Source organism: Microcaecilia unicolor, chromosome 5, assembly GCF_901765095.1.
Source record: "Microcaecilia unicolor chromosome 5, aMicUni1.1, whole genome shotgun sequence".
Lineage (NCBI taxonomy): Eukaryota > Metazoa > Chordata > Amphibia > Gymnophiona > Siphonopidae > Microcaecilia > Microcaecilia unicolor.
In genome coordinates this window covers 152,738,016-152,752,106 of record NC_044035.1, presented here as the reverse complement: position 1 = coordinate 152,752,106, position 14,091 = coordinate 152,738,016, and the positions used below count along the sequence as shown (strand labels likewise).

Here is a 14,091-nt window from a genome sequence, read left to right as displayed (position 1 = left end):
GGTATGAGATAAATAGTTGGATGCTAAAATGCAAATAGGGGGAGGGGGTGGTGATAGGGGACAAAATTATTACAATTGGAGCAGCGATGGATTTTTAAGTTACAATCTATTTCTCCAAAGGGTTTAAACATGAAAATAGAATTGAAAGTCTTTCTTTAAAATTAAGGTTTTTTCAAGTATTTTATAAGAATATATTTCACAGTAAGGTATTGAAACGTTAGCGACTAATAATATAAGTAAGATTGATTTTTGTGGAAGAGTAGGTGATGGATGTTTATTTAGACCAATGTTTCATGTAAAGCCAAACATACTATTAGATTGGTGCAGAGCCGATTGTTAAGTAGCAAGTGCCATTTTGTTTTAATAGGTTTCCCGCAAAACAGTCAAGGTGATCAGTGTCTATAAGGTAAAGTAAACTTTAGTATGCTTAGTAGTTTAGGAGCTATTGAACACCATAGAATGAGTTTAACTTGATGTGTGTTTATATTTTAGGACATTGTGATGGGTAACAATCAGAAATAACTCCTGAAGAAGCAATAAGTGAAACTGCTGTTGAGTAGAATCCAGTTTCTATGTTGCTAACTTTTTGTCATGAAACTGAATTTGAAAAAAGCAATTTAAATTGGAAAATAGAAAATTACAAAAAAGTAAAATATAGCAAAATTATGTTGAGGAGGTTTGTCTGACTAATGAGGAAGCAGCTCGGTTGTTAGACAGAAGTCTACCACAATATTGGAGCGCTGAGCTTCTGAAGTCTTTTCCTCCCAATGTTAATTTAATATGAATATGAGGTTGACTCTCTGAAAAAAGTTCACACTTAGAATGGAGCTTGCATTTATTATTGAAGAAAATGCAAATGGTGCCGCTTAATTACAAACGCATTTACCCAACAAATGTTAGGTGCCCTGTAAAGCATGCGGCTAAGATAGTTTGCCATCCACTATGGTTGCTCTTGCTGTTTCTGCAGACTAGTTAGTCTTCAATTAGCTTCCTGCCTCTTGGACTGTCTGCAAACTGGAATTCAAATGTGCTATTCATATAACATTTGTAAACGGAACATTCCAAAGTAATGGTAGCCAAACAGTGGACTCCAACATGATGAACGTGGTTTTCCAACCGTTCCTCCACTCTTGAGCAGCATAAGTGGAGTTGTAGCGTGGAAGCTAGTGAAGTTGTATCTAGGAGATAAACCTTCCAAACTTTCTCCTAGCTCCGCCATAGACCATAGAAAATAATTATCCTCTGATACAGGGGATTTTCATGAGTGCAAGAGTTGGTGGGGGAGGGGAGAAGAAGTAGATCAGAGATACAGTTGAGATGTGGCTGGCAGGGACCCCGAAGCCCTGCCAGCTGAAAACTCCGGGCAACTCTCCCTCCCCTCTCCCCTCAGGTGATCGAGTCTCTTAACGCCACCCATCAACTCCCGGTAACTTTTAAATCCTTCAGTTGTTCTCTGGTAGCAAGCAGAGACTGATACTCGCTGTTTGCATCAGCTTTGAGCCTTCCTTCTGACGCAACTTCCCGTTTCTGCATAGGCGGAACCAGGTCAGAGGCTGGCGCATGCAGCAGGTATGAGTCAAGTCGTCGCTCGTTTCTGGCGAAGAACTGAAGGCTTTAAAGGGTACCTGGGGGAGGGTTGGGGGAAGTGGAGTTGAGAAACTTGATCACCTATGGGAGAGGGGAGGGAGAGATGTCAGGCAAGGTGTGGGGTTGGCATGCTCACCCACCTTGGGCTCAGACCAGTGATGTGCTGGATCTGGCTTGCACTGGCTTGCAAGAACCAGTTGTTAGGTTTTGTAAAATTTTGTGAGTCAGTTGTTGAGTCAGGTCAGCTGGGGCAGGAGCAACCCTCCTACACTCCTGCCTGTGCAGTCTTCACTCTCCATACTGAAAATGGCTGTTGCAAATTTCAGTGGCAGTCTCGCAAAATTGCCATGGGATGAGGGGGGGAGAAGGGGACAAGCTGCATATAGATGAGAGGGAGAGAAGGGGATAAGCTGTAAACGGATGAGAGGGAGAAAAGGGAGGCAAGCTGTGTGTGGATGAGAGGAAGAGAATGAGAGGGAAAGGAGGGGAGAAGCTGCAAGTGGCTGAGAGGCAGAGAAGAGGACTAGCTGCTCGTGGATGAGAGAGAGAGAAGGAGGACACGCTGTCCGTGGTTGAGAGGGAGAGAAGGGGACAAGCTGTATATGGATGAGAGGGAAGGGAGAGGAGGGGGGACATGCTGTACATGGAGGGAAGGGAAAAGGGGGAAATGCAGCACATACAAGGGGATGGAGAGGAGAGGGGGACATGCTGCTCATGGATAGGAGGGAAAGGAAAGGGAGACGTGCTGTTCATGGATGTTTGCTTTTTCGGAATTGTATATCTCAATTTTGTATTTAGCAATGGAAGAAAATGCATTTCTGTTACTTTTACCAGTATTTTCATTGCTTATAGAATCTGGCTTTCTTTGGAGTTCTCCAGTTTTTGTCTGCCTGTTATTTTGAGCTCCCTATTTTATATCAGTTGAGGGTCTATCCATGTTCTGCATGTGCTACTGAGGTGAACGATTCTGCAAGCATGTTGTGTCTGCGTACGAATCTTTAACAGTTCAGCTTGTTCTAGTTTCCCCATAGTGGGTGGTATATAGGGTGAGAGATAGTCTGACAGTAAATTATATGTCAGATTTAATGTCAATAAATTTATTGGGAAAGAGTTAGCAGATTGGGATGCAACTCTATTTGTTAAATCTTGGATGAATAGCAAATATAGGTTGGCTACAGTCAGGGGCGTAGCCAGACTTTGGCGGGAGGGGAGAGCCAGAGCCCGAGGTGATGGGGCACATTTTAGCCCCCCCCCCCTGCCATTGCCGCTGACACCGCCCACCCACCAGTCATTGTCGACCCCGCCACCACCAACTTTGCCCCCCCCGCCGACGACCCCCCTCCCGCCGCCAACCCGCCGTCGCCTACCTTTGCTGGCGGGGGACCCCAACCCCCCGCCAGCCGAGGTCCTCCTCGCAAAAGGCTTCCTTCTGTTTCTGATATCCTGCACGTTGTACGTGCAGGACGTCAGACTCACAGAACGAAGCCTTGCAGATCAGCTGATCTGCAAGGCTTCGTGCACATTGTACGTGCAGGACGTCAGAAACAGAAGGAAGGCTTTTGCAAGGAGGACTTCGGCTGGCGAGGGGTTGGGGTCCCCCGCCAGCAAAGGTAGGCGGCGGCGGGAGGGGGTCGAGCGGGTCGTCGGCAGGGGGGCAGGGCCAAATCTACGGGGGCCCAGGCCCCCCAGGCCCCATGTAGCTACGCCACTGGCTACAGTTACAAGAGTGCGGCAAAAATCAACCAAAGCATTCACAAAAATCAACTGGCCATATGGAATTTACAGTAAACAATATTGTATTTTTAATATTATTTGTAAATTGATTGCTGTCTGCACATATCCTTTGTACCAACAGAATGTATAATACAGTTACATAAATATCTACAGTTGGGGGGGGGGGGGTTGAGAGAGAGCCCATTGTTAAACATTTACCAGCACACGACTGGCTCAGGCCCACTCAAAATTGGGTGTCTGGCTACGCCCCTGAGCCATTAAGAAAGCTATTAGGGGAATTTTCAAAAGAGAAAGGCGCCCATGTTCTGACACAAATCGGGAGATGGGCGTCCTTCTCTCAGGGTTGCCCAAATCGGCATAATCGAAAGCCGATTTTGGGCGTCCTCAATTGCTTTCCGCGTGGGGACGACCAAAGTTCACGGGGGCGTGTCGGCACCGTACCGAAGTTGGGACTGGGGCGTGATTAGAGATGGGCATCCTTGGCCGACAATAGGGTGTATCTGACGAGCATTTGGCCGACTTTACATGGTCCATTTTTTTTCACGACCAAAAAGGTGCCCGAACTGACCAGATGACCACTTGAGGGAATCAGGGATGACCTCCCCTGACTCCCCCAGTGGTGACTAACCCCCTCCCACCCTGAAAAAAAACAACTTAAAATTTATTTTTTGCCAGCCTGAAATGTCATACTCAGGTCCGTCGCAGTGTGTGTCAGCGGAGGCATAGCTAAGGCGTGGACATCCTTCTTTCAAACATTTTGGATGTCCTGAACTGCCCCCCTCCCCCAGTGACAGCCAAATTTCAAAGGAGTGGAGTGGAGGAGTGGCCTAGTGGTTAGAGCACTGGTCTTGCAATCCAGAGGTGGCCAGTTCAAATCCCACTGCTGCAACTTGACATCTAAAATCCAAATAAATAAAGGGGGTGTCGGAGGCATAGCAAAGGCATGGATGTCCTTCTCACAGAAGCATCCACACTTTGGATATCCTCAACTGCCGTCGCAGGGACGGAGGCATAGCGAAGGACATCCTCAACTGCCATCGCAGTACCTTCAAAGTTGAAGGAGGAGGGACTAGCACTCCTTCCTCCTCAGCAGGCACCTCCTCAAAATGGCAGCACCCTGTCTTGTCCGGTGCATCCGTGATATGGAAGCTAAGCCCCACCCAATACATACCAGTATGCCTGCTGAGAGGGAAGGAGTGCTAGTCCCTCCTCTTCCAACTTTGATGGTACTGGGGAGGGGGTTGAGTTGGGGGAACTTCCCCACCACTAGCCCACCAGGGCAAGCTTTCGGGGGGGGGGGGGGGGGTTGAGTCAGGTCAGGACCCCTGTTGTGGATCCCATTGGACGTGTGCCGGTGGACGGGGGGGGGGGGGGGGGGAGTGAGGGACAGGGGTCCCACTGGACCACCAGGGTGTTTTTTTTTATTTGTATGTGAGCCTATCCAATTGCGGGGAGGGGGGGGGGTCCGGGGGCCCACTGGACCCCTGGGCTGTCAGTGATAGCCTGAGTTGACACTGACAGCTTGGCTGATGATAGCCCACACCCATCTGCCCTCTTTGCTTCCTCATGATGGAAGCTAATAGCATATCATTTGCATACTATTAGCTTCGATCATGAGGTAGTTAGTTTAGGGTGCTGCTGTGGTAGTAAATTCCGGCGCTTTTGATGATCGGGCCATAAGTCTTGCAGTACAATTGTCAATAAAGAAAATGAAATGCTAATCTGAATCACTAAGATCCAGCCCAGCAAGATGGGTATGACAACAGTTGGGGGTGGGGCTGCTGAGAGACTGAGCCGGGCCCACAGGATCATCGCCACCGCTGTCGCCACCCCCCCAGGATTGCTGCCACCCCCCCCCCCAGGATCGCTGTTGCCCCCTGCAACTGTAAATATCTTGGCTGGCGGGGATCCCAAGGCCCCGCCAGTAGAAGAGTCTTCCTCCAGCGCTGCTCTTCTTCACTCTGCCGCAAAGCCTGCCCCTGCAGCTGTTTTTCTCTCATGTTGCACATGCTCGGTTTCAAATCCGAGCATGCGTGGCCTGAGGGGAAATGCAGCTGCTTGGCAGGCAATGTGGCAGAGAGAAGAAGAGCAGCACTGGAAGAAGGCTTCTTCTGATGGTGGAGTGCTCCTTCGGGTCTTTCCCAGCCTCCAAGGGGGCCCGGTGCCGGAATTTTCTCTCTCTTGCTCCTGTCGGGACGTGATCACCCAGGTCCCGTCAGGTGAAGGAGAGAGAGATCCCAGCGCCGAGCCCTCTTGGAGGCCCTGGCCAGTGGAAGTTTGCCCCCCTCGCCCCTCCTCTTGGTGGCCCTGGTTGGGGGGGGAGCATGTGGAACATGCTTCATGGAAATGTTTCAAATTCCTGTGTCTGTGTGTATTCGTGTATGTGTGTGTGTGTCTGTGGATATATCTTATATCTGTGTACATGGGTGTGGGTGGTAATTGTGTTGGTTCTCTCTGTGTCTGTAACCTAGAGAGTAGAGTGAAGGGAAGAGGGAGTTGGAAAAGAGCAATACCCTAATGGCTATATTTATGTGTATCAGAGTTTCTGTGCTGCAGAAGCTGGTTCTGCTTCTTCCATAGATATGCACTTGGCCATATTTTGGGGAGTTTTCTATGGAATCTATGTCCAGTCTGGCCCAGTTTTGAATATGATATTTTTTTCCACTACTCCAAATTTTGTCCCTTTAAATTTTCAAAAGTTATTTTGCTCCCAGACAGATAGACCAGTATAGAATGCTTATATATAATTCCTTTCCGATTCTGTTGGGTTTCATAAAATAGAGTTCAGTCAAGTCAGTGGTGTATCGATTCAAAGTGCATGTGTTGCGTACGTACTCCCTGTCAGTCCTTCCCTTCTCCCTCCCGCCGCATCTCTCCCCTTTCCTTCCTGGCCTGACCCTGCAAAGATCTTGCAATTCTCTCCCTCCCTCCTGCCGCCCACACTGGGGCTTTCTCTCTGAAGCATCCCATCCCTTCTGATGCAACTTCCTGTTTTCTGAAGGGCAGCTTGGTTCAGAGAGAAAGCCCCGGTGCAGACTGCAGGAAGCCTATGAGTGCTGCTGCCGCTGGCCTGCCTGGGCAATGACTGGATGGTGGAAAGGAGGGAATTGCCACATCTTTGTGGGGCCAGGCCAAGAAGGGAATGGAGGGAAATGCAGATGCACCTCCTGTCGAAAATTCCCACTGATTCAAGTAAATCAGACTGTTTAGCAAGTAACTTTTCAGTTACCTACTACTACTACTACTACTTATCATTTCTACAGCGCTACTAGACGTACGCAGCGCTGTACACTTGAATGCATGCATGTTCTTTCTTAACATATCATAAACCTGGTCACAAAAAAGAGGTATTCTGGGAAGCACTTCAGGGCATGTTGTTAAATTTATGTGGTCACCTTATATTTGGAAAATGCACATGCATAAACTGTGCAACAATTCTATAAACTCTTAGTAAGATCACAAGCTGAGACAAGAGCTGGAGTTCGCTTCAACCTTACACACAAATGCCTATGGTCTAATCCCTAGGGGTATAATAGGAAGACATTCACACCACTTTACTTGCCAAAGCAGACTTTACAGTTGGATCAACACTTACTTGGTACAGCAGCTTACAGAACCATCTGTGCCACAACTGCAATCCATGCAGTTGCTTACCCATGTGGTATCAAGGTCATGACGAGTTCCATCTTGTTCAACGCATGCTGAAATAGAAAGAACAATATAAAATGCAGACCCCAATCAACTTCCATCTACTCCAGATCCAATAGCTGTCCTGCATTACAGTTCTGTACCATAGTTCCCAGCTCACAGGATAACTTGGCAGCATGGAATGGTGCTACTAATTGGTTTTCTGCCAGGTACTTGTGACCTGGATTGGCCACTGTTGGAAGCAGGATACTGGGCTAGATGGCCCATTGGTCTGACCCAGTATGGCTATTCCTATGTTCTTATGTTCTCCTGCAGTGTCCCATAGCTGCCATTTACTAAATTTCATGTCCACAGCTATCATCACTCTACCACAGCTGTTATATACCACAACTGCCATGTCCCACAGCTTTTCTGTAGCATAGCTGTTATAAACTATAGCTAATACTTGGTTAAAGCAATAGTCAGAAAACCAGGAAAGCCAAGGTTCAATTAACATTCCTTCTGACTTGGATAGTCCCATCACCCTGCATTACCTCAAGTACAAATGTTAGATTGTAAGCCCTCTGAGGACAGGAAAATACTTACTGTACCTGAATGTAACTCATCTTGAACCACTAATGAAACGGAGTAGGCTAAATTCAAATAAATGTATATAGCAGGATCACCACAATGTGCCCTCTGTTTCCATAGAAGGGGAACATTCTGGTGTCTCTAATTTGATCTGTTAGTAATGCAGTCACTGAAAAATGGAGAATACCCGATACTACAGAATATTCTCTGGTGGGCATTAAAAGAGGCGAGAATGGCTGGGTTTCCAGACTCTCCAATAGTGGTGAGTGGAGCTCAATTAAAAGATCCACCTAAGTGGCAGTGAGTCACAAAGGGGGGAAAGAGACTCAGGCACAATTCTGAAAATTTTGTGAAGAAGACGGATCCAGTGCCAGATGGCTAAACTTGTACTGAGTGATTTTCTGGATCTGAAACTTAGAACAGGCATCCGGTTGAGTAGTGTTGTTGAATTCTGATTTTGGGTTAATCTAAAATGTAAATGTCGGAGTTCTACTGGGAATTTGTTCCATTTGTGTTTCTTAATTTTTTACCTGTATGCTGAGCCATTGACCTGAGGTCATCACTAGCCTTCACTAGTGGTCTGTCAGGTTGGAGTTGACAGACATTTGGTTGAGATGGGATGGGAGTATGCAGAGTGAGACTGAGGTTGCACAAGTAGGGTGATGTGTGTGATAGTGGAAGAGAGTCGCAGTGTGTTTGGGTACACATGGAAGGGGGTTGACTGGAGGCTTGTTGAGGGGGGGGGGGCGTGTGTGAATGATTGTATCAAAATGAAGGATTGCATGCCTCACTATTAATGGACTTCCCTTTTCCTTGATGAGTTATTTCCTGGTTCTTGAAGCTAAGCCTTGCAGACTGATATATGTTTTGTTCAGGAGACCCATCTGAGAAGGAATCATGAAGAGCTATTAAAACAAAGAGACTTCCCCATGATACTTTTTTCTTCTAACCTGAGTCGGCATAGAAAAGGGGGGGTTGCAATCTTATGTGCAAAACACCTTAACATTCATGTGTGAGATGTCAAAAGGAATCTAGTGGGTCAGTTGTGCTCTTTAGTATTAGGTTGCATGGGAATATTTATACCTTATTCAATATATATATTCCTAATGTCAACAAGACAAGCTTCTTCCTCAGGTAACTAGTGCTATTACACAATATGCTTTGGGTGGAATTATCTTGGGTGGTAGATCTAAATCTAACTATAGATCCTCAACTGGACAATTCTAGGTGTGCAGTGCTTTCTGAGGGAGGTGCTAGGTACCAGCTGGTGGACTTAGAAGCTCATTTTCAAAAGAGAAAAATGTCCAAAGAGTGGCATAAAAATCTGCATTTTGATGTTTTTCTCACAAAAATGTCCAAATTAGTATTTTCAAAACCAATTTTTATATGCTTTTCTAGGAAGTCCTTCAGAAGTGTGTTCATATCACAAGGGGTGTGTGTCAGGGGCGTGTTAAGGACGGGATCTGGATGTTCCTAACACTTGGATGTTTTTCAGCCATAATGGAACAAAACAAAAGTGTTCAGGACTAAAACTAAGATGTTTTGAGCTAGACCTGTTTTTATAACGAATAAGGCACAAAAGGGTGCCCTAAGTAACCAGATGACCACTGGAGAGAATCAGGGGTGACCCCCCAATACCTCCCCCTCAGTGGTCACTGACCCCCTCCCACCTCTCACAAATATGAATACAAATATGATTTAGTAGCCTCTATGACAGCCTCAGCTGTTAGAGCCAGGTCTATTAGAGCAGCATGCAGATCCCTGGAGTAGTGTAGTGGTTAGTGCAGTGCAGTGCAGCATGGAGTGGGGGACTCTGATCCCTATCTCCCTCTACCTGTCACATTTGTGGGGGAAACTGTGAGCCCTCCAAAACTCACCAGAAACCCACTATACCCACATATAGGTGCCACACTCACCCATAAGGGCTACTGTAGTGGTGTACAGTTGTAGGCAGTGGGTTTTGGGTGTGTTTTGGGGGGCTCAGCAGACAAGATAAGGGATCAACAGTGAGATGTGTACCTGGGAGCATGTTTTTGAAGTCCACTGCAGTGCCCTCTAGGGTGCCCCATTTATCTCCTGGGATGTCTGGAAGACCAGTCTACTAAAAATGCTGGCTCCTCCTACACCCCAATGGCTTGATTTTTCTATGTTTTTCACTCGGACTATTTTTTTTTAATGGACCAAAAAACAAAATGTCCAAAGCACAAAACCTTGTTAGAAACAGTATTTTGGAAAACAAAAGACAGACGTTTTTCTTTTTTGAAAATGAACTTCTTTCCTATTCAGATTTTGGCTGTTTTTTTCCAAAACATCTAAAGTTGGACTTAGATGTCATATCGAAAATGCCCCTCTTAGTCTTATAAATTTATAAATATCTGAAGGCAGTTGTATGGTCTTGAGTAGGATTACACTTTATATTCAAGGCCCCACTACAGCTATTCCAGGCTTGAACATGATTAAATTGACCTGGGGTGGTAACACTGGCTGTTAAAGCCGAGATTGGTATGATCTCATGGTTGGACCATCCACCTGTGTCTCTCACTTTGAGTTGCTCCCCTTGGAGGGGCAGTGGGAATTTCTGGAAGTTAAATAATAGTTTTCTAAATGATAGGAAGATCTACACACACCTACAATTAGAATATTTTCTGGTTAACAATCATGAGAGTAGCTGCAGAAACAATTCTTGGACCCCACTGTGCTTCAGCAATTTTTGAAGGCGAGTTAAAATGCTTTGCTGAATGGAGATGAAGCCCATAAGCTGAAACTGCTAAAGCAGAATTATTTAGAGTTAGACAATAAAGCAGCAGGTTGCTGGTCCTTAACGAGTGGAGATTTTTCAATTCCATTTCTAAAATTAAGGATAGCAAAGAGAATATGCTGTGGGAACCAGGAAACATAAGCAATGATTTGCATTATTTACAGGGGTCTATTGTCTTGGATATCAATTGGAAACCATTTAGATGGGGTGCAGCTAATTCATAATCCAGAAGCAGATTAAGTAGCATTAATTGCTTTGATTTCTCCTGGGGAGGTAGAAACAGTGATGAATTCTTCAAGGCGGTTAGCTTGGCAGAGTTTAAAAAGGGGTTGGACAGTTTCCTAAAGGACAAGTCCATAGACCACTACTAAATGGACTTGGGAAAAATCCACAATTTCGGAAATAACTTTTATAAAATGTTTGTACGTTTGGGTAGCTTGCCAAGTGCCCTTGACCTGGATTGGCCACTGTCGGGGACAGGATGCTGGGCTCGATGGACCTTTGGTCTTTTCCCAGTATGGCATTTCTTATGTACTTATGTAATAGACAAGGCCCTGGAGATGGATGGCCTTAATACTAAGTTTTATAAGGTCTCTGCTGGATCCAAGATGGCTGCCGTTTGAGTATTCTGTGCTTTAGTTCTTCTAGTAGTAATCCACTTTTATCTTGTTTACCTTTGCTGCAATGCTGAAATGGAAAGGGAATGCACAAGCTGCCTGCAGCTTGTTGCCAACACTGGTACTGCGACAGAGCATAATTGTAACCTTTATGAATTCTGCTGCTACTATATTTTCTTGGTAGTTTCCAAATGTTATTATCTGATGCTGATGTTATTGTATTTCCTTGGTATTGTTCATGCCTTCTTGTTTGTAACCTGCACAGAACTTGATATGGATGTTGCAGGCTATAAGAACTATAATAATGTAATGTAATAATCAGAGCATCACCGTTGATCAGGACATGAGGAAGAGCCTTAATCTGGGGAGTGAAGTTTCACTTAGTCCCATTGGCAAACTCAGCCCAAGGAAGTAAGGTAGCCCAATTATCCTGCTTTTTGTTGACATATAGGCGAAGGAAGTTTTTAAAGGTTTGATTTACTCTCTCTGTTTGTCCATTGGGTGGTAGGCTGAAGTAAAATCCAGGGTTACGCCAAGTTGAGAACATAGTTGATGCCAAAATTGAGAGGTAAACTATACCCCTCTATCACTAAGGATTCGATACAGGAGTCTACGTAGGTGAAAGATATTTTGGAAGAATATCTGTGCTAGGGTAGCGGCAGAGGGTAACCCTTGCAGAGGGATGAAATGCGCCATCTTAGTAAATTGATCCACCACCACCCAGATAACATTATTTATTTATTTATTTACTGCATTTGTATCCCACATTTTCCCACCTATTTGCAGGCTCATTGTGGCTTACATTATGTTGCAAAGGCGGACATCATTAACAGAATACAAAATATTGTTGCAAATACGGTACAAAGAAAAATAGGTAAATTAGAAGTAATAAGTAAGTAATTCGGAATATGTGAGTTGGGGTATGACAAGGTATAATGTTCAGTAATGATAATGTGGATTAAAGTGTCTTAATTTAGAGAGTTCAATATTGGCTAGTACTGATGTAGATTGGAGAGAGGAAGATCTGTAATGAAGTCCATGGCAATTTCCTCCCACGGCCTTGTGAGTATAGATAATGGTTGAAGCCCCCATGGGCGATCATGAGGTGTCTTATGTCGCGCACAGTCGGGACAAGAAAGTACAAATTGGCATACATCCTGAATCATCTGTGGCCACCAATAATGACGGGATATCTGATGAAGGATCTTACAAACTCCAGGATACCCAGCTAGTAGTGAAGAATGGGCCCATTGCATCACCCTGCATCTAGCTCTTCTTGGCACTGGCATTTTCCCTAGAGGGGGAGAGAAATCTGAATGGCCCACAACCCTAGCAGGGTCTATCAGGTATTGTAGTTCTTCCTGTGATTGATCCAGATCAACAGATCTGGATAAAGCATTCATCCTAATATTTTTCTCTGCCAGTCGAAAAATGAGGCGAAAGTTGAATCGTGCAAAGAACATGGACCATCTGGCTTGGTCGTCTGGCCTGCTGTAGATAGGTAAGATTTTTATGATCCAAGATAGTAACATAGTAGATGACGGCAGAAAAAGACCTGCACGGTCCATCCAGTCTGCCCAACAAGATAAACTCACATGTGCTACTTTTTGTGTATACCTTACCTTGATTTGTACCTGTCCTTTTCAGGGCACAGACCGTATAAGTCTGCCCAACACTATCCCCGCCTCCAAACCACCAGTCCCGCCTCCCACCACCGGCTCTGGCACAGACCTTATAAGTCTGCCCAGCACCATCTCCGTCTCCCGCCACTGGCTTTGCCACCCAATCTCGTCTAAGCTCTTTAGGATCCATTCCTTCTGAGCAGGATTCCTTTATGTTTATCCCACGCATGTTTGAATTCCGTTACCGTTTTCATTTCCACCACCTCCCGTGGGAGGGCATTCCAAGCATCCACTACTCTCTCCGTGAAAAAATACTTCCTGACATTTTTCTTGAGTCTGCCCCCCTTCAATCTCATTTCATGTCTTCTCGTTCTACTGCCTTCGCATCTCCGGAAAAGGTTAGTTTGCAGATTAATACCTTTCAAATATTTGAACGTCTGTATCATATCACCCCTGTTTCTCCTTTCCTCCAGAGTATACATGGTCAGGTCCGCAAGTCTCTCTTCATACATCTTGTAACGCAAATCCCATACCATTCTCATAGCTTTTCTTTGCACCGCTTCAATTCTTTTTACATCCTTAACAAGATACGGCCTCCAGAACTGAACACAATACTCCAGGTGGGGCCTCACCAACGACTTATACAGGGGCATCAACACCTCCTTTCTTCTGCTGGTCACACCTCTCTCTATACAGCCTAAAACCTTCTAGCTACGGCCACCGCCTTGTCACACTGTTTCGTCGCCTTCAAATCCTCAGATACTATCACCCCAAGATCCCTCTCCCCATCCGTACCTATCAGACTCTCCCCGCCTAACACATACGTCTCCCGTGGATTTCTATTCCCTAAGTGCATCACTTTGCATTTCTTCGCATTGAATTTTAATTGCCAAACCTTAGGCCATTCTTCTAGCTTCCGTAGGTCCTTTTTCATGTTTTTTACTCCCTCCGGGGTGTCCACTCTGTTACAGATCTTAGTATCACAGCATACTTCTCGATACCCTGTCCTCACTTGGATTCCAGGGCTCTGTCCTTTCCTGGTTCTCTTCCTACCTCTCCCTCCGCACCTTTAGTGTTCACTCTGGTGGATCCTCTTCTACTTCTATCCCTCTGCCTGTCGGCGTACCTCAGGGTTCTATTCTTGGTCCCCTCCTCTTTTCTATCTACACTTCTTCCCTTGGTTCATTAATCTCATCCCATGGCTTTTCCTACCATCTCTATGCTGATGACTCCCAAATCTACCTTTCTACCCCTGATATCTCACCTTGCATCCAAACCAAAGTTTCAGCATGCTTGTCTGACATTGCTGTCTGGATGTCTCAACGCCACCTGAAATTAAATATGACCAAAACCGAGCTTCTCATTTTCCCTCCCAAACCCACCTCCCCGCTCCCCCCGTTTTCTATTTCTGTTGATGGCTCTCTCATTCTCCCTGTCTCCTCAGCTCGAAACCTTGGGGTCATCTTTGACTCTTCTCTCTCCTTCTCTGCTCATATCCAGCAGATTGCCAAGACCTGTCGTTTCTTTCTTTACAACATCCGTAAAATCCGCCCCT

At 45.6% G+C, this 14,091-nt stretch overlaps 1 protein-coding gene across 1 annotated transcript in view; it reads right to left on the bottom strand.

Moving 5' to 3' along the window:
• The window catches only part of LOC115471198 (beta-microseminoprotein A1-like), a 53,440-nt gene that overhangs the window by 28,531 nt on the left and 10,818 nt on the right, over window positions 1–14,091 (bottom strand). The window contains exon 3 of the mRNA XM_030204899.1: window positions 6,917–7,022. Coding sequence (XP_030060759.1) covers window positions 6,917–7,022 — 106 coding nt within the window. The remainder of the gene's footprint in view (window positions 1–6,916; window positions 7,023–14,091) is intronic.